Source organism: Temnothorax curvispinosus, unplaced genomic scaffold (genome assembly GCF_003070985.1).
Source record: "Temnothorax curvispinosus isolate PA1 unplaced genomic scaffold, ASM307098v1 QBEX01015043.1, whole genome shotgun sequence".
NCBI classification, from domain to species: Eukaryota; Metazoa; Arthropoda; class Insecta; order Hymenoptera; family Formicidae; genus Temnothorax; species Temnothorax curvispinosus.
The window spans coordinates 70,180-88,208 of record NW_020224823.1 but is presented as its reverse complement, the minus strand read 5'-3'; the positions used below and the strand labels follow the sequence as shown (position 1 = coordinate 88,208).

The following is an 18,029-nucleotide window of genomic DNA, read 5'->3' as shown; positions in this document are numbered from 1 at the left end:
TAGAGAACTCGGATTACTCGGAACGGGCGACCTTGCCGGTTGCCCTCCCCCCCCTTCTTGTCACGTTTCAGACACGTTTCGAGAACGTATATTTACAAATAGCTGAACTAGCAGAGAACACACGGGTTTTTCTTCTATTTTATTTCTATTTTATTTAATAAGCCTTTAATTGATGAACGCATGTATTTTTCAACGAATGCCAGTCTGCGTATTGCCGTAATGACAAAATGCATCGTTTAACAAACTTGAAAAATGTGTATATACTCGAAAAAAGAAATTTTCGAGTATATATGTATATAGCGTCGAGTTGGTCGAGCGTCAACGTGAAAAGGCACCTTTACGGTTAAAGGCTCACTACGCCTATTGTGGACTTACCTTTAGTGCCTTTAGTGTGCATCAGTTAGGTTAGGAAGCTCTTCGAGAAAGAACGAACCTATGTAGTATAGAAAATAGAAGCTGTTCAATCGTCGTATACATTTGTCTTTTTCTATTTCGATTCGAGGCCTACAGTCAACAGTCATCCTGACATTCCTGACATTGATATCTAGCCGAGTATATTCAATCTGTAAAACTGATAGCCTGACAGTTGACGAAAAAACAGTGCAACGAAGAGGCATTTTTTAGCGTATTCCTCTTTTTTTCCTCCAATTTGAATTACACGTATCCCACGCACTATCACGAAGCGTCATAAATTTCGTGGAAACTATCAAAATTGTCACGTACGATAAAGGAGAGAGATACGTGTACGTTCGTCGAATAAAAAGGTCTACGCAGCGATACCCCTTTCGTAAAAACAATGTACTTTTAAAGAATGAACTTCTGTCCATCCTGACGTGGAAATGAGGAGCCCGATCCAGACATCAGTTTCTCGCAAAGTACAGTCGATTATTGTCGCATCCTCGTAACCGTTGCTCCATGCAAAATGCAATGTAAAATCAACGATCTGCCCGACGAGCTGTTGGAGTACATCCTGAGCTTGATACCGCCTTACAGAGATCTCCAGGAGTGCAGGCTCGTTTGCAAAAGATGGTACCGCGCTACTAAAAGTACATACACGTTTCTTTTACATTATTCCTTACACGCTTGTTTGTATGTTCAACGTGTAGATACGTTATGCACGTATGTTGGTGCAAAATATAAATTCTCAATATACTAATAATTTATCTCGTTTATTTAGACGTGATAGAACACAATGAAGCTCACTTTCAAAAGTCCGTCGCCTTTGGATCTTTGCTGTGGAACTCGTTGCCGTCTATGCACTGGATATCTACAATTGGAAAGAGACACTCGCATTCTGCCTGTATATACGATAATTCCATGTACGTCTTTGGTGGCTGCACAGCTACATGGACGACATTCAACGATTTATGGCAGCTAGATTTGGGCACGAGGACGTGGGTCAGGCCGATCACCATGGGAAACTATCCGTCGCCTAAAGCTTGTGCTACTATGCTTTATTATAAGAAAAGTTTGATTTTGTTCGGAGGTTGGTCTCATCCGTCACCATATCCGTTGCATCAGGTAACTATTCAAGAAACTGACCAGCTTCAGTTTTAAGATGTTGTCTAAGCATATTGTAAATTTATATTAGATACTATATATATATAAGAGCATTCTTTAACTATATAATCAAATCATGATCTCTGGAAGACAAATAGCCAAACTGTAATGTTACAAAAAAATTTTGTTACAAATTAGATTATTTATAACTTTTATTACTTACTTTATTTACAGATTTTTGTATTATAATAATTAAAAAAATATATATGCATATATAGGTTGAAATACGTGGTATGACGGAATGATTTTATGGCTCAAAATAATAGAATAAATGTTTCAATATAGCCTTGTTTTCGAGAAAAGGGACTTTGAAAGTTAATAAAATATGCGTTTATTGTATAATAAAGTATATTACAAGAGATAATATTTTTTTTTCAGCAATGGAAATTATTTAATGAATTACATGTATACTCTATAAAATCGAATAAGTGGACTGCTATAAACACATTAGAAACTCCACCGCCAACATCCGCACATTCTGCGACAATACATAGGAACTTAATGGTCGTTTTTGGCGGAGTCTGCAATGGATATAATAGGTATATTTTTGTAAAATTATCTCTACACGCGTACAGAAACAAAACATGTACATATATTTATGCATCATATTGTTTATTTTATAGCTCCAATGATGTATGGTGCTTAAATTTGGACTCGTATACCTGGCACAAGCAAAGTACATCAAATTTGAAGCCGCAGCCACGTTACGGCCAGTCGCAAATTGAACTTGGGGAGAAGCATCTACTTGTGCTTGGTATTATTAATTATTCTTAAGATTATATCTTGATTAAGATAAAATTTCCATTTATTAATGTCAGAATACATATAATTAAATATTTATATGCTTGTGTGTGGGAAATATATAGGAGGTTGCACAGGACCAAATGCTGCTATGAATGATGCTTGGTTGTTAACGATGGAAGGTGTGTCTTGGACGTGGAGGAAAATTAATATGCACAATACAGAGTGGGCGCCAACACATATTTGGTGTCATCAAGCTTGTAAGGTAGTAGCTAATTTAGTTTAGAAAAAAAAACCGCAAGTTTGTTGAATATAATTAGACTACGTATACAGAGTGTCTCTGGAAAGTGACAACAAACTTAAAAGGGTTAGATTGGTTTGACGCCTAGCGCTTTAAGGAATCGTCGGATACGAATTATTTAACAAAAGTTGTTCAGTTTGATCACATCAATGACTCTTAAGTTTATTGCCATTTTTTGGAAACACCCTGTACATTGCTAGATCTTAATACTTATAATACTATTATTTGCATAGGTGGGAAATTATATTATTGTACTTAGCAAAAATAGACGTCAAACCAAGCCAAGTGATATGAGTATCTCATTGAAAAAGGTTGCCTGTCAAAGGAGTACTTCATCACGTTTGTGCGAGTCAAATCTTTTGCCTGAAAGGTCTGTTGCAATTATAATGATATTTATAAACACAGCATTGTTATAAAGAGAGTCACGATCGACAAATGATTGTAAAAGGACATTACTGTTATCATTAATCAATTGAATTTTTTTAGGCAGGGAAGCGTATCTACGGTGGACAAAGATGAAAATATAAATGGACGGCACGGAGCATTCTCCAGGTCACATTCGCAAAATGCACACGCTTCATCACAAGCGTCCAGTATTCCAAAAACAATACCATTTTACAGTGATAATACTCTGAGCATGGCCGCATTTCGCGATCAACCTCTGCGTGGTAATTCGAACACGAACAGACAACGTCAGTTAGAATCACTAAGGAGGATGGAAGAGAAAATTCGAAATAAGAAGACACAGCTGACGAAAGTATCCAAAAAAGCTGAGAACACATTGTCGATATTTGTATTGGATATTACCAATGTTCTTTCGGATGACTGCAACGCTTTGTGGATTCCCTTAAAGCAAAACGATCATTCGGGGCCTGATGAGAGAATTCTGTATTCTCTTGTAATGGGAAGGGGAGAACTGATAGTTTTTGGAGGTATTCGTAAAGAACATACAACATTAGGCCACACCGAGGTAGACGATTCTGTAGTGTATAATGATCTCCATTTTATAAATCCACCTCGATATGTTATTTAATATTGAAAAGCAATTAAAAAAATAGTATATTATTTTATGTTATTACTACGATTTTGTTCAAAGATTTTATTTTTATTCTACATAATCTAAATATAAATGTATAATATTAAATGTAGAAAAAATGATAAGAAACATATGTTGATTATATTTATATGAAATCAATATTTACATAATTTGCCTTTAAACTTTAAATATGTTTATTAAAAGATATGAGGAACTCTAAATATATGTACAAAAAATATGGCAAAAATAATAAAAATGAAAAATAAAACTAAACAATATTATGAGCCTTTATTATATAGAGTTTAAAAGTTATTTATTAATTGTATATATAATTATATATTTGTTTGATTTGTATGTATGGTTCATATTTCAGAAATGGTAAATGCATAATGCTTTGCAAATATTTTACAAGATTAAAAAAAATGGATTTAATAATAAAAATCAGTACGTTTTACGGCAAGATTATATATAGTTGCATTTGGAAATAAATGAGTTATAAAAATTTAATAAAATATTAATAAAAGTTGTAATTTTTAATGTTTTTTATATTTTGGCTGTCAGATTTTAATAAATTTAATAAATAATAAAAAAAAGATAAAAAATAAAAAATAGATTAATTTAGAAAAATCTCACTAAAAAATTCGCATAAAATTCTGGTTTATTATCTTTTACTCCTTTGAGATTGATGGTATTATCTACAGTTTAAGATTATTCAAAATTATTTAAGATTTGTAAAACAAACTGACGAAAGTAAAATGTTTGATCTCAATAATTTAATATTCTAATGAATACACAGCGTCCACTGGAACATCTGGTATTCGATTGCGGATGCGTTTTATGCGAAGCCATGCACGATTTCAAATTTTTTCCAAATTTGCCAAAAGTTGAATGTAACCTGCGTCATTTCTATTTAAAGTGAGTAAAAAGTGAGTGATATAACGCTGTTGAAATGTATCTTACGGGGTGACGTGTGGCTCCGTGCGAGAGTCATCAATTCGTAATGGGCAGGTTCCAGGTTCGAATCCAACCATAGTCAATCCCCGTATACCTCAATTTTACAGGAGGTAAATTGGAAGATCGCATGAATAAATGTTGCTGATGATGAAATCATCAGAGCCTCAATTATATTTAATTTATGTTAATTTAATTTAGCATAAATTCCGCTTTACAAAAATATATCACTCTAAGTGATGTCTAAGTGAATAAAATACAGAATGGGAAATTCATTGCTCTCAAGATGTATGTACGAAGGTGACGAAGCGCTTTGGTCTAACAGAGCAATAGCGATAGCTATACAAGTTTATTATTATCACCAATATTCATGTGTCGTATAATGCAAAAATGATAAAAAAAGGTGATATCTGGTGCAGATACATGGACATGGCAGAGAAACTCGGTAGATATATGAAAAGATTCTAATAGAAATCATGGATGATACTATCATACAGAAAATGGAATATGTGTTTACAATTTGCAGAACTCGTAAATATTAAATAGGAGAAATTAGTTAGTTAAATAATAATTGGGAGTTTATCTATCTTTCTTTCCCGAATTTGTGATTTCCGTTTCTGCACATCGTAAACATGTTTCCCCTTAGTATTGTCATCATTCAGGTTCACTCTGTAGCCTTTTCATATATCTGCCGAGTTTCTGGCACACCGTGTATCTTTTTTTGTTTACACCTTTTAACATCGGTAATTTCCATGCAAGAAAAATCCATGCAATTTTACAGTTCTGTTTATACTTAAATTCTTTATATTCTCAATATTATAAATGTATATTTTATATCGATTGGAAATTATTTCATATTTTGATCGAAAGATATAATATAACTAAATAACAAATGTAAATTTCTTTTATACATATAGAAATTTTGAAATTATATGGATAAACTGGATTAGTAGAGAGGAATAAAGGATGAGAGAGATGTATCGGTGAAAACATATTACATTAAATTGAATGTTTCTTCCGAACAGTATATTGATCGTCATACGTTCATATATTAATTCAGACATAACAAGTTTTTGTAAATCATATTTTTTCTTTTATATAGCTTTGTATAAGAAATACATATAAATTTGTAATAAATGGAAATTGTTTATTATTATTGTAATTATTATTTTTATAAATATATATCCTCTTTATTAATAATCTTCTAATATCTAAGTAATTGGGTGGTAAAAAAAGAACTCTCTGTGAATCGCTGTGGTCAATCATAAGCAGGATGGGATTGCGCGCTCTCAAAGCTGATTGGCGTGAATCAGCGTGAATTCTTTTAGGTTACAAAAGTCATAACAAAGTTATACTTGATAACGGAGTTACTCTTGACACATTTCTACATTATTGATAATTTAGCTAAACGGAAATTTATATACGTTTGGCCGACGATATCGCTTCGATTTGCGAAACAAACCGTAATTGCATTGCTATAATTATATCTAGTGAATTGCGACGTAGAGAAACACGTATGTCGCTGAGGCATCGCGTGTGCATGCGTCGGCGAAAGGAGGAGAGGTCTTTGACAATTTGAAGAGAGACAGTTGGAAACGATAATGGATAAAATCTTTAGATCGATTCACACGAGCCGGCCGGCGTTGTACAGAACGTTAACCAACGAGCAATGCGTACAGTGAGTGATTATATCTTTCTGTCAAATAGACATACATTTTTCCACTGCGTATACATTTCTATTGACAAACGTAAGTTTGTAAACCATACCTATGTTTTTCAGGAGGTCTAATAAACTTCCTGTGAGACGAGATGTACCTGCGATCAGTGCAATGTTACTGGCACAGGAATATTCAACGTAAGGCCTGCAATTTTATTGTCCCTTCCAATATGTGAAAAATTGTAGTATATACTGTATATATTATAATTATATGAATATCTTTATCCAATAGTCAAATCAAAAACAGATTTTGCTATGAATTTTGTCAGTAAAATGTTAGCAGAAATATAATAGAATTTTTTTAACCGAATACGATGACAGATTGATTGCAGAAATCGAGTGGAGTTTGCCATTTCTTAACCAGTAAGCAAAACGTTAAGTGCATTAGCTTGTCAGCAGATTTGAGCAAAATTTTATGGCAGGTTGATATCACTTGTGTCTGCTCTCAATTCTACCAAGTAGAATTTGTCATTTTATAATTACTTATGTGAAATGTGTTATTTAAATTGTAAAGTGGCAGGTTCTGCTCGGTTTCCACAGTCAATTTGTCATCGTGTTGTGTTGGTATTAAGAGTGAATAAAATTGATAGCAGACACCTTGCAAAATCTGTCTTCAATAGATTTTGCAAGGTGTCTGCTATCACTGTTCCAAGAGAACTAATGAAACAGCGAGTCATTCATATATGTTATTTTCAGAGCTCTCCCTGTTGGCGTCAGGCACTTGTACAACAATGAAACTCCAGTTTGTAGGCTGTTCCCTAAACGCAATCCCCTGATAAATAGTCAACAGAGACGTAGCATGTTTGTCCAAACGCAAGATACACCGAATCCGAATAGCCTGAAATTTATTCCGGGAGTGCCAGTATTGGGAGAAGGATGTACGAAAGACTTTCCGAGCGCTAAGGACGCGTTCTGCTCGCCACTTGCGAAAATGTTGTTTCGCATCGAGGGAGTGAAGGCGATATTCTTTGGGCCTGACTTCATCACCGTTACGAAATTCGACGAGGATGTAGAGTGGAAGCTGTTGAAGCCGGAGATATTTGCCACTATCATGGATTTTTTCGCGAGCGGATTGCCAGTCATGGATGAAACCTCTCAGCCTGCGGCGGATACGCGTACAGTTCACAGTTTTTTACCTTTGTACAAAGTGTTCGAGGGAATATGAAATGCTGATGGTTTTTGACTTTTGTAGAAATTAATCCGGAGGACGACGAGATTGTTCAGATGATAAAGGAATTGTTGGATACACGAATTCGTCCCACGGTGCAAGAGGATGGCGGTGACATTGTATTTATGGTAACCGTTACGCCCAAACCTTAGCAAGAAAGATTTCATATTCATTTATCTATTATCTCGAATAATATAACATTATTTCTTATAATCGCAACAGGGTTTCGAGGAGGGTATTGTGAAACTGAAGATGCAAGGCTCGTGCACCAATTGCCCAAGCTCAGTAGTAACATTGAGGAACGGCGTACAAAACATGATGCAATTCTACATCCCCGAAGTACTCGGAGTCATACAAGTCGAGGACGAGACGGACAAGATCGCTGAGAAGGAATTCCAAAAATTCGAACAGAAGATCGGCAAAGTAGAAGAGAGTAAAGACAAATAGACGTGATTATAGTTTGACTTGTAGGCGACAGCGGACCTACACATCGTCTTGTAATTCTGTACATTGTAGACATCGTATATTGTGTATTGTTTAATTGTAAATAACAAAACATAAATAAATGATTAGGTTGAGAACCGGATTTTAATTTTTTATTACAAAGTGCTTATCTGCTAGATACAGAAACTTGCCAGACACGAATAGTATTATCGGAGTATCCAGCGAACAGTGTCTGACCGTCGGTGGACCACGCGAGAGACAGACAGAGCGGAGGCTCCGCCTTACTCGTCGCAGATACGACCTCGGGTTTTAGTTCCTCGACCATTTCCTTGGTCTCGAGATCCCAGATTTTGATCCACGGTCCAAACGCGGCGCACAGCCAGTAACGATTAGGGCTGAAGCATAACGCGGTAATGATGTCATTGTGGTCCAAAGTATGGAGATGCTTTCCGTCGTTCAGATCCCACAACATAGCTTTGCAATCCTGCGAAACAGAATCAATATATTATTCGCATGATCAACGATATTTTGAACGATAAATATGATCAAGTACGTGTCGTACGCACCTTTCCACCAGATGCGCAAAGTGATCCATCAGGTGATACCGTAACGGTATTCAGATATCCCGTATGACCGCTATGATTGATCTTCAATCTGCAGTTCGTCAAGTTCCAGACCTGTGAAACAGATAAATCGCTGAAATTACTAACGGATCTATCGTGCAGTTATAAACAAAATTATAGCGTCCAATGTCAGCCCCATATCCGCATACACTCATAGATATATCATGTTTGTGTAAAATAAAAGATATCCATCATTCTTATCGAATATTTTGCGTTTACATTCGTGAATCTTGTAAAACTTCGTTCTTTACCTTGACAACGCGATCCCAACCCGCGGAGACGATGATGGGGTTCGCATGGTTCGGAGAGAAGCGCACACAGCTGACCCAGTCAGTGTGTCCGTCATCCTGAATGGTGTATTTGCACTCGGCCAACGTATTCCACAATTTAATCGTCTTGTCCCGCGAACCGGAGACAATCTGACGATTATCCACGGAGAAAGCAACGCTCAAAACGTCCTACATTTAACAGAAACATAACTCACGATCAATTAATAAAACGATATACATACTGTCCCACAATTTGTAAATATCGGCTCAATACTTACGGTATCACCGATTTAATCGGTGCCTACCTCTTCTATTTCAATTTAAAAAAAAAATAAAAAAAAAAGCTTCAGTGTACATTTCATATTTCCCATGGGATTGTTATTTCGTAATAAAGACAAATGAAAAGAAAATCTCATATTACGAAGTGATATACCTTCATAATATGGAAAATGTTTCTTTCGTCTCTGTTACGAAGAAAATTCGAATATGCATTGTCGCGACGCGGACGGTCGACGAGTCACACCTTGGTATGGTCCTCGAATCTTCTGGTCGTGCGACCTGCCGCCAAATCCCAAAGACGCAACGTCTTGTCCCACGACCCGGACAGAGCGTAGTTGCCATCGGACGAGAGAACTACGTCGCTTATGAAGTGCGAATGACCGTAGAGACGCTTCTGTGGGATACCATAGTTAGCTTCGTCACGCGTCAATTTCCATACGATCAGAGTCTTATCTAGAATGGAAAACAGTGATATATGAGGCACTGCTGTCACTTTCCAAGATTTAGGACGACCTAAACCAAACTTTAATTAACTTGATCAGCAATATCTGTACTATTTTATTATAATAAATAAATTTTAATTTTATTAAACAACAGACAAATTTGTATTGTTTGATACATGAGAAAAAAAGATTAAAATGAGCACAACAAATAATATAAATTACAAATTTTGCAATAAGCAATTCTATTGATTGCATTAATTGCTAATTATATTAATTAAGAAAAAATATTGCCGCCTAGTCTGCCACCTGGCCTGACCACTCAGGTTTGATCCTTACGCCTTAGCTTTATAATGGCCAGTCTACAATGAGTCGTTAGTCATTAGTCAGATGTCGGAAGAAATAGTTATAAGCGTATTGTAAGCAATCGAAGGCCTGTAATCGGTGATCGTAAGAGATGGCATTTGGCCAATCGCTTATGATTGCCGATTACAGACTTCCGATCGCCTTATGACACGTTTATGACTTTTTTCGACTCTCTTCCGACATCTGAATAACGACTAACGACTCATTGTAGACTGGCCATAAAAGACTGGAGAAGATTGTAGGTAATGGAGTATAGGATAAATTGTAACAATAAATTAGCACGCGTATACGTAATATATACAAGTTAGATACAGATTTTGTCGAAGTTTGGTCAAAGTCACTCTTGGTTCCACAATTGCTATAACGAACAGATGGAATATTAAATCTAATTGAGTTAAATCATATTTTGTAGTATAAAAAAATTAAAATAAAAAAATTAAGCGAATTTCATACCGGTGGATTAGGCTACAGCTAAGAAACCAGAATTTTTCTGTAGAATCGTCGAAAAAATGGGAAATCGAAGGGAGATAGGGCCTCGGAAACGAGGCGATACTTGCCACGTGAAGAAGACAATATCATGTCCGGATATTTCGGATTCGTCGCGATTTGCGTGACCCATCCGTTGTGGCCTCGAAGCGTGCCCCTTAGCTGTAGAGTCTCAGTCATTTTGAATCGCTTTCGGCTACGTTATATCGCCGATTGTGACGGATTACTCCGCGCGTACCGCACCTCTCAAACGACGAACGTAAAGGAATGAGCGGCGCGCCGGACACGCGCCTCAATCACTCAACCGATGTTCATAAATACATTGATGCACTACCTGCTGTGTCGGAGAGCACGGGGAGCGCGTCTCGTTTGACAATAGCCACTCACAGCCCCGGTGCCTGAAATTTTTCCGCTGGACCGGCCAATCAGATATTTTTATTTTAAATCAACCAATTGACGACGTGGTCACTCGATACTTCGATCTAATAATCGGACAAGTTGGATATCGCATATTTCTTTATTTAATTAAATTATTAAAATATAAAATAGAAATATATTTATTCGTTTTATTTCAATCACCATCAAATGATGGAATTAACTTGGATCAATTTAATCGATGTTTGATCGAAATTGCCCTAAGTTTTATTTTCTGTACTTATGTTATTTAATCCTTTTTCTCTTCTAATGCTAGGTTTACAATGCGAGTCGTAAAGTCGTGAGTCGTAAGAATTGACCAATCACAGTCGATTATTCTCCTCAAACTCGACTGTGATTGGTCAATTCTTACGACCCTTACGACTCACGACTTTACGACTCGCATTGTAGACCTAGCATAAACCCTTGTGTACACGATACTAGAAATCGATTCGAGTTTCGGTTTAAGCCAATAAAACTGCTGCTTTTCTGTAAGAGCTGCAAGTTGATTGGCTTAAACCGAAACTCGGACCGATTTTTAGTATCGTGTACACAAGGCTTAATGCTAGGTCTACAATGCGAGTCGTGAGTCGTAATGCTATATAGGTTTAGGGCCAAAGCACATATGACAGTCGTAGTCGTGGACGTAAGTAAACGCACAAGCTTTGACGTATCCTGATCTGTCAGGTCGGGGACTACGACCGTCGTATATCGCTACGCCATGTTATGTGCTTTGACCCTTACAATGCGAGTCGTAAAGTCGTGAGTCGTAAGAATTGACCAATCAAAATAGAATTTGAGGAGAATAATCGACTGTGATTGGTAAATTCTTACGACTCACGACTTTACGACTCGCATTGTAGACCTAGCATAAGCGAAAAAACATATTAAAAATATATAATCTGTTGGGCCGATTTCACCGTCTCCGATTAACTTTTGAATACTTTTGATCCTCCAATTAAACTCACTCTTCGTCTCTTTCTAATGCTAGGTCTACAATGCGTGTCGTAAAATTGGGAGTCGTAAGAATTGACCAATCACAGTCGATTATTCTCCTTAAATTCGATTGTGCGTGGTCAATTCTTACGACTCACGACTTTACGACTCGCTTTGTAGAAGTTAGAAAGAGATAAAGAGTGAGTTTGATCGAAGGATCAAGTTAATCGGAGACGGCGAAATCGGCCCTTTTATCTTATTTCTTCCAATGTGGAGCAAAAAAGACAAACTCTGAACTAGTGCGGCCAGTTCAGCAATGGAAAACAGGACGCTTTTTGTCTTTTCCCTTTGGAGAGAAAAAGAGGAAAGTTGAACGGTGCAAAAAGTTCAGCTAATAAGAACGGATCCTCATTGGTCGCGTTCAGCAGTTCAAACCGCTCAGTAGCAGTCGAACGTGATTGGCTCTTACTTTTAGAACCAACCAATCAACGCAGAGTGTTGATAAGACGACACTCAACAGTTGTGTCTGCTGAACGCGGCCATTGATAGCATCACAAAACACGGTCATCAAATAGACGATTACAGCTGATTAGCGTATATCCGTTGGATCCGACGAATCGACCACGGCGTTTACGAGACGGATTTTAAATCGCTGCGCACTTGCGCTTGTCGGGCGGCACATGGGCGGCACTCCACTCTCCACCTCCAGTTCACGCCTATGGACCTATGGTGTGTGTGATATATGTCAATGCTCCATGCTCCATCCTCTCTCATGCGCTCGACGGACGTCAGAATCATCGGCGGAATCATCGGTGACGAGTCGAGGCCGTGTGGCGGCCAGTCACTCCTCGTGCAATGATCGACGTGTCATCGACCAATTAATAGACGGTCGGATCGCTGGTGGATCGGTTCGGTAAATCGTTCATCAGGTACGTGATCCGCGGGCGTTTTCTGGCGTTCAACGATCGCGCTTCGACAGTTTTGACAGTTTTGAAAAAAAAACCACTGGGCGTGTGTGATTTGTCCGGAAAACATCGGGCGTATCGCTCCTGTGTTGACTTTGAGCGCTCCATATCTCCTTCCAACGTTTCTCGAAAAAGGAACGAGGAGAAACGGGGAGCATAAAATTATATGACGTTGCAGCGCACCACTTCGAAATTGTTAACGTCGAGCTTCGACAGGGTCGATTACTGTTTTTGCATATTGTTAATTCGTTTGTATAATCGCGACGTTATATTCTCAAGATTGTTTGATATACATTTATTTTTCAACATTCATATAAACGGTTGGGAGTGATAATTCCGAAGAAAATAGCTCAAGTAGTTGAAAATCAAATTGTTATGTATCTATCTTGAAAGTAATGCGGCAATAAAGAGACATTTGTGTTTGTTGGTTTAGCAATGGCCACAGGTGGTAGTAGTTTCATCAGTAAACCAGCCAGAGGATGGTTGCATCCGGATCATGTAGTCAGTAAGGAAGGGATAAGTTATACAGTGAAGGTATGTTATCTATTATTTTGTTGATAAGATATAACGGAATGACAGTTTGAAGTCTCCTGGAAAATTCATTATATAATATGTATTACAATTACACGTGACGTCTGCTCTCTTTTTCGAAGAACTGATGCATATTGGTACAACAAGTTGGAGTGAGAAACAATACTGGATGTGCACCACACACACACACACACACACACACAGTTCAGGAAGTTCTTCGAAAAGCACAAACCTATCACGTTACATTAGAAAGAATTGACTACATTTAGCTCTTTGCATTCGGAAGTGGAGTCCATAATCGACACATCTTACATTTCATTCCAGCGTCTCAAATGTCGATGAGTCACGTTTCACATTAGGTATTTTTGAGAGTTTATTGTAATTTTATGTTGTTAAATCTTTAAATATAAGTATGACGACGTAATAAAATCTAGTGTTTTCAGAAATAAAAGGCTTTTATTTGATTATCGAGTTGTTAGAACGAAATGTTGAATTTATTGCGGAGTGCAAAGAGTTAAATATTTTATTTCAAATTTTTTAATACAAGCTTAATATTATCAAGGAGTAAAATTTTAGTTTTAATTTTATTAATTTATATACATTTATATATATTTAAATTATATATATAATTTTTTTTATTAACTCTTGAATATACATATCAGATTTAATTTTAAAGAATATTTTTCTATTTATTTTGTGGTGACTCTTATATTTATTCCTCATATTCATCGATATACTTTTAACACATTTGGATTGTGTTTATAAAAAGGAAAAATAAAAATAGTAAAATAATATATGTACATGTGCTATAAAGAACATATAAAGACGAAGCATTAGTTTGATTTTCGAGGGAAATTGTTATTGCTTCTTTTCTCTTATCGTATCTTAGCAACAAAGCTGATAAAAATTACCGACCTTTTTAGAACGTAGGTTGAGGCTTCTAATAAGGCTCATTATAATGTTCTACGACAGGAATGTTCGTGCTTCGAGAGCGGTTCATTTCTCGTCCTGAGTATCAACGTTCTCATTAAAAAATTCCCTCTTTCCTTCGTTACTGTTATGTTATTAATAAATATAATAAAATTTTGTCTTGTTATTCATTACCGTCTATAGTAATATTTTAATATATTTTACTTAAGGTGTAACTTATTCAATATTTAATTATATGTGTGTATATATGTATGTTTAACAGGAATTTACACTAGTAGTATAGAGTATAGAAAATTAAATATTGAAAAAATTACACCTCACATATAAGTGTATAAAATATTATATAATGAAAAAAGAAATATATATTACTATATAATTAATAGATTCTGATATTATTCATAAGACGGTATTGTTATTACGGTTTCTTGAGCATGATTTAGCGCGATAAGACTTGCCTTAAAGTTTGCTTTAGCAGGATGTGATCCTATTACTTTTGAAGCACGAACGTCCCTAAGGTAAAGCGTCACACCTTAGCTATTAGAGATGAAAATGGCAAGGGAAGGGCAATAAGCACAGGAAATGTAGTTCAGAAATGTCATTAATTCCAAGTATTAGCGTGATGATCTATTGATCCACACAATCTATTTACCTTTTATGTCTAATCCTTGTCTACTTGAAATATTACAGTATATTGGATGTCTCGAAGTGAACACGTCGATGAAAAGCTTGGATTTTGAAACACGATCGTGCGTAGCTAAGTAAGTCGTAAAGCACTACTTTGAATTATAACTTTTGTCGTAGATATTTTCGAGCATACAATAAACGACTTTTTATGTTATTTTAGGGAATGCATAAACAGAGTTTGCGAAGCTGCCGGATTAAAATCTGCTGACAAAAAGAGAAGGGTACTAGAAAATTATTATATTTACAGATAACTGTATTTATGCTTACAATTTTCATTAAATTTCTCTTGAACAGGTTGACAAGAAAGTGTTGAGAGCTATAGCAGATAAGCCTCGCATGGAGCATAGTGCTGTTAATGTTACTTTAACCATCAGCAGTTGCAGTTTATCCTTGACTAATATTGAAACTAGACATATTATTGCGAAACATGATATGCCACGTATATCCTTTGCTTCAGGCGGCGATACGGTAAAGAGTATACACATTACGTACTATCTTTTGTATATGCCATCTAACTATTTTTGTACATGCATGAAATATAGCTGTATAAAATTATAACAATCACTATATTAGTTATATAGTTTAGTTATATTTTATATTAGTTATATTTACAATGATTACACGTATTATATTGTTTTGCTTTTAAAATTATAGCTACATTGTATTATGTAACAGGAAATACTGGATTTTGTTGCGTACGTTGCTAAAAATATGCAAGAGTGGCGCGCTTGTTACGTGCTTGAATGTACAGGTGGTTTAGCGCAGGATGTTATATCGACTATTGGACAAGCGTTCGAGCTCAGGTTTAAAGAGTTTCTTACAAAACCAAGTTCTCTGCAGTAAGTTGTAGAAATCGATTTATAGATCTAGAGTTATAACGGTCTCTGTTATTTATAATCATGCGTATTTACTTGTTAGCCCCGTGCTAAACGGTGTCAGAGAGGTGGACAGGGATTATTACAATGATCTGCCAGGGAAAGTACCGCCAGATATTGGCCCACCGCCAGTACCTCCTTTGCCTAATACAGCATCTACACTGCCTAATCTGAAGCATCATCAAAATCATGCGCGCACTCATGCACAAAGTATTGCAGTTGATTCATTCTCATCTGCTGCAGACAGACATCAGCAGTTGGCAGGTTAATATCTTTTATAAAATACTTGTTTGAATAAAATAGAAGGTTTAATAATTTAAGTTCTATAATATACATTATAAATTTCTTCTTTTACATTTATTCCTATTTTTTATCATTTTTTTCCACAGAAACTGGGAATCTAATTGATTTAAATTCAGATAGCACTCCATCAACGAATTTAAATATAATGTCTGAGCACAATTACGTAAACGACAGTGTCATAGCTGCAAGCAGAGACAATCATCGTGATCCAGCATCACTTTTTGACGTTTTTGATATGCGTAAGAGAATTACTGTTTTATTCTCATTCTTAGTAAAGATTCAAAAATTTTTAATACTTAATAATACAAATCATAAAAGTCTTTTAAAATAATATCGGCCTGTTTTGATCGCTATAATTTATCATATATTTACGTTACAATCGCAAGTATATTTTTATATGAAGAAATTTATTCTAATGTCAAAAGTTTGTAACAATTTTGATTTTTACTCGTTTACTATACTTATGTCGACCTTTATTTATAAATTACAGAGCCGTTTAGTTCTGCAATATCCGATATGAACAGACTAAGTCCCCGATCACAGAAACAGCAGTTAAACCAAGAAATTTGGTTTCACGGAAGTGTTAGCCGATCTGAAGCGGAATCCATGCTTACTAGAGTAAATATATTTTTATCATAGAGTATAAAGAATATAAAGATCATAGAGTATAAAGATCTCTTATTGTCTGATATGAATTTATATTTGCTTTTTATTTCACATTGTAAGGATGGCGATTTTTTGGTTCGAGAGTCACAAGGTTCCCCCGGCCAGTACGTTCTGACTGGAATGAATAATAATACCCCAAAACATTTGTTGCTAATTGATCCTGAAGGCGTCGTAAGTATAAAACGAAATTTATGTAACAAAATTACTAAAGTTAGCTTGCAATCGATAATTACTAAAATATTCTTATCGATTGTATATAAATCTATACTTAGGTATTTTTCTAGACCTGAATTTCGATAAGCGATGGTCATACAAGGTAGTACAAATTTTAATTTACAGGTTCGCACAAAAGATCGTGTATTTGATAGCGTAAGTCACTTAGTGAATCATCACTGTGACAACGTATTGCCTATCATATCGGCTGACAGTGTTCTAGTACTGCGTTACCCCATACCCAGGCATACAAATTATTGATTTTGAACGTTGAACGATGACTAAAGGGCACAGACTTGGCAAAGATTTTCCGAATAGTTATTTTACGTATCTTTGCACGTGAGAATCTTTGGCAAGTTTTGGCTTTTGTGATATTTTTAAAATCAAGTCATTTCATACGAAAGATATATAACGGTTTGTACCTTTTTATTGTATATGAATAGATGATTTATGAATATTTTTCTCTGTGAATCTCCTTACGAAATGTGCCAACCTAGCCAAAGTAATATAATTTCTATAATTTATCAGAGTTAAGCACATTCCGATTTTTTAATATAAAATACATCATCTAATTTGTGACTTTGGATTTACGTAAGATTTACATGTGTAGAGAAATTTTATATATAACTATATTTTAGATATAGAATATGCTTTTTATATCGGATACATTGTTGCAACCCCATCTTTCATGCAAAAATAACTATAATAAATATAATTTCATGCAGTATGTTGTCATTTTATTTCACTAATTAATTAATCCTTAACGTTAAAGAAGTCTGTAGGCTGAATTCACTAATTTTTTATTCTTTTTTCTCGTGTATTTTTATTTTAGTATATTTAACATTTATAATTCATTGTAGTATTTGTAGTTGATAATCGCTTTGGGTGTTATAAGACTTATAAAATGTTTAAATACTAAAAAATTGTTTATTAAACAATTTGCATTGTCTAATAAACCTATTGAGTTTTTTTGTTCTGTACTTTTCGGCTACATGTATATATGTGTATGTATAATACTAATTAATATTTTTTAAATATGCAAAAACATGCAATCAATATTTCTTTTTCTAAGAGTACATATTTTTATCAATTTTATTTAAATATTTAATAAAACGTTTTTATTCTTGAACT

General features: G+C 35.4%; 4 protein-coding genes across 5 annotated transcripts; 3 read left to right on the top strand and 1 right to left on the bottom strand.

The window, feature by feature from the left end:
- The first annotated feature begins 410 nt into the window (after positions 1-410).
- Positions 411-3,697, top strand: LOC112465277 (F-box only protein 42-like). The gene is made up of 7 exons (XM_025032756.1): positions 411-1,046; positions 1,178-1,521; positions 1,939-2,099; positions 2,184-2,314; positions 2,427-2,566; positions 2,836-2,972; positions 3,089-3,697. Exons 1-7 carry the CDS (start codon positions 923-925, stop codon positions 3,633-3,635), a joined length of 1,584 nt encoding a protein of 527 aa, XP_024888524.1. The 5' UTR covers positions 411-922; the 3' UTR covers positions 3,636-3,697.
- Positions 3,698-5,901: 2,204 nt separating this feature from the next.
- LOC112465283 (NFU1 iron-sulfur cluster scaffold homolog, mitochondrial-like) lies at positions 5,902-8,060 on the top strand. Its single transcript, XM_025032765.1, has 5 exons — positions 5,902-6,267; positions 6,370-6,444; positions 7,003-7,421; positions 7,499-7,602; positions 7,697-8,060. The coding sequence occupies exons 1-5, from the start codon at positions 6,191-6,193 to the stop codon at positions 7,919-7,921; spliced, it is 900 nt and encodes a 299-aa protein (XP_024888533.1). The 5' UTR covers positions 5,902-6,190; the 3' UTR covers positions 7,922-8,060.
- LOC112465282 (guanine nucleotide-binding protein subunit beta-like protein) lies at positions 8,037-10,660 on the bottom strand. The gene is made up of 5 exons (XM_025032764.1): positions 10,453-10,660; positions 9,334-9,542; positions 8,793-8,999; positions 8,485-8,595; positions 8,037-8,402 (listed from the first exon to the last, which is right to left on the bottom strand). The coding sequence occupies exons 1-5, from the start codon at positions 10,559-10,561 to the stop codon at positions 8,085-8,087; spliced, it is 954 nt and encodes a 317-aa protein (XP_024888532.1). The 5' UTR covers positions 10,562-10,660; the 3' UTR covers positions 8,037-8,084.
- A 1,770-nt stretch (positions 10,661-12,430) lies between these two features.
- Positions 12,431-17,622, top strand: LOC112465281 (SHC-transforming protein 1-like). Of its 2 annotated transcripts, none has more exons than XM_025032761.1 (11): positions 12,431-12,660; positions 13,130-13,230; positions 14,845-14,915; positions 15,002-15,062; positions 15,136-15,309; positions 15,517-15,680; positions 15,760-15,980; positions 16,106-16,258; positions 16,510-16,637; positions 16,746-16,856; positions 17,025-17,622. In XM_025032761.1, exons 2-11 carry the CDS (start codon positions 13,132-13,134, stop codon positions 17,157-17,159), a joined length of 1,317 nt encoding a protein of 438 aa, XP_024888529.1. In that variant the 5' UTR covers positions 12,431-12,660; positions 13,130-13,131; the 3' UTR covers positions 17,160-17,622. The 2 variants fall into 2 exon arrangements, with proteins under 2 accessions (XP_024888529.1, XP_024888530.1); XM_025032762.1 differs by having other exon boundaries at positions 16,970-17,115.
- Positions 17,623-18,029: the final 407 nt, after the last annotated feature.

What these genes read in the sequence shown, in the direction of transcription:
- LOC112465281 (XM_025032761.1), top strand. Translation starts at nt 13,132, where the DNA reads ATGGCCACAGGTGGTAGTAGTTTCATCAGTAAACCAGCCAGAGGATGG. An exon ending in ACACGATCGTGCGTAGCTAA is followed by an intron (nt 14,916 to 15,001) that starts GTAAGTCGTAAA and finishes ATGTTATTTTAG; the next exon opens with GGAATGCATAAACAGAGTTT. An exon ending in TAATTGATCCTGAAGGCGTC is followed by an intron (nt 16,857 to 17,024) that starts GTAAGTATAAAA and finishes TTTAATTTACAG; the next exon opens with GTTCGCACAAAAGATCGTGT.
- LOC112465277 (XM_025032756.1), top strand. Translation starts at nt 923, where the DNA reads ATGCAATGTAAAATCAACGATCTGCCCGACGAGCTGTTGGAGTACATC. An exon ending in ATGGTACCGCGCTACTAAAA is followed by an intron (nt 1,047 to 1,177) that starts GTACATACACGT and finishes TCGTTTATTTAG; the next exon opens with ACGTGATAGAACACAATGAA. An exon ending in GAAGCATCTACTTGTGCTTG is followed by an intron (nt 2,315 to 2,426) that starts GTATTATTAATT and finishes GGAAATATATAG; the next exon opens with GAGGTTGCACAGGACCAAAT.
- LOC112465282 (XM_025032764.1), bottom strand. Translation starts at nt 10,561, where the DNA reads ATGACTGAGACTCTACAGCTAAGGGGCACGCTTCGAGGCCACAACGGA. An exon ending in GTTGGGATCGCGTTGTCAAG is followed by an intron (nt 8,596 to 8,792) that starts GTAAAGAACGAA and finishes TCTGTTTCACAG; the next exon opens with GTCTGGAACTTGACGAACTG. An exon ending in TTTGCGCATCTGGTGGAAAG is followed by an intron (nt 8,403 to 8,484) that starts GTGCGTACGACA and finishes TCTGTTTCGCAG; the next exon opens with GATTGCAAAGCTATGTTGTG.
- LOC112465283 (XM_025032765.1), top strand. Translation starts at nt 6,191, where the DNA reads ATGGATAAAATCTTTAGATCGATTCACACGAGCCGGCCGGCGTTGTAC. An exon ending in TCAGCCTGCGGCGGATACGC is followed by an intron (nt 7,422 to 7,498) that starts GTACAGTTCACA and finishes TGACTTTTGTAG; the next exon opens with AAATTAATCCGGAGGACGAC. An exon ending in GCGGTGACATTGTATTTATG is followed by an intron (nt 7,603 to 7,696) that starts GTAACCGTTACG and finishes TAATCGCAACAG; the next exon opens with GGTTTCGAGGAGGGTATTGT.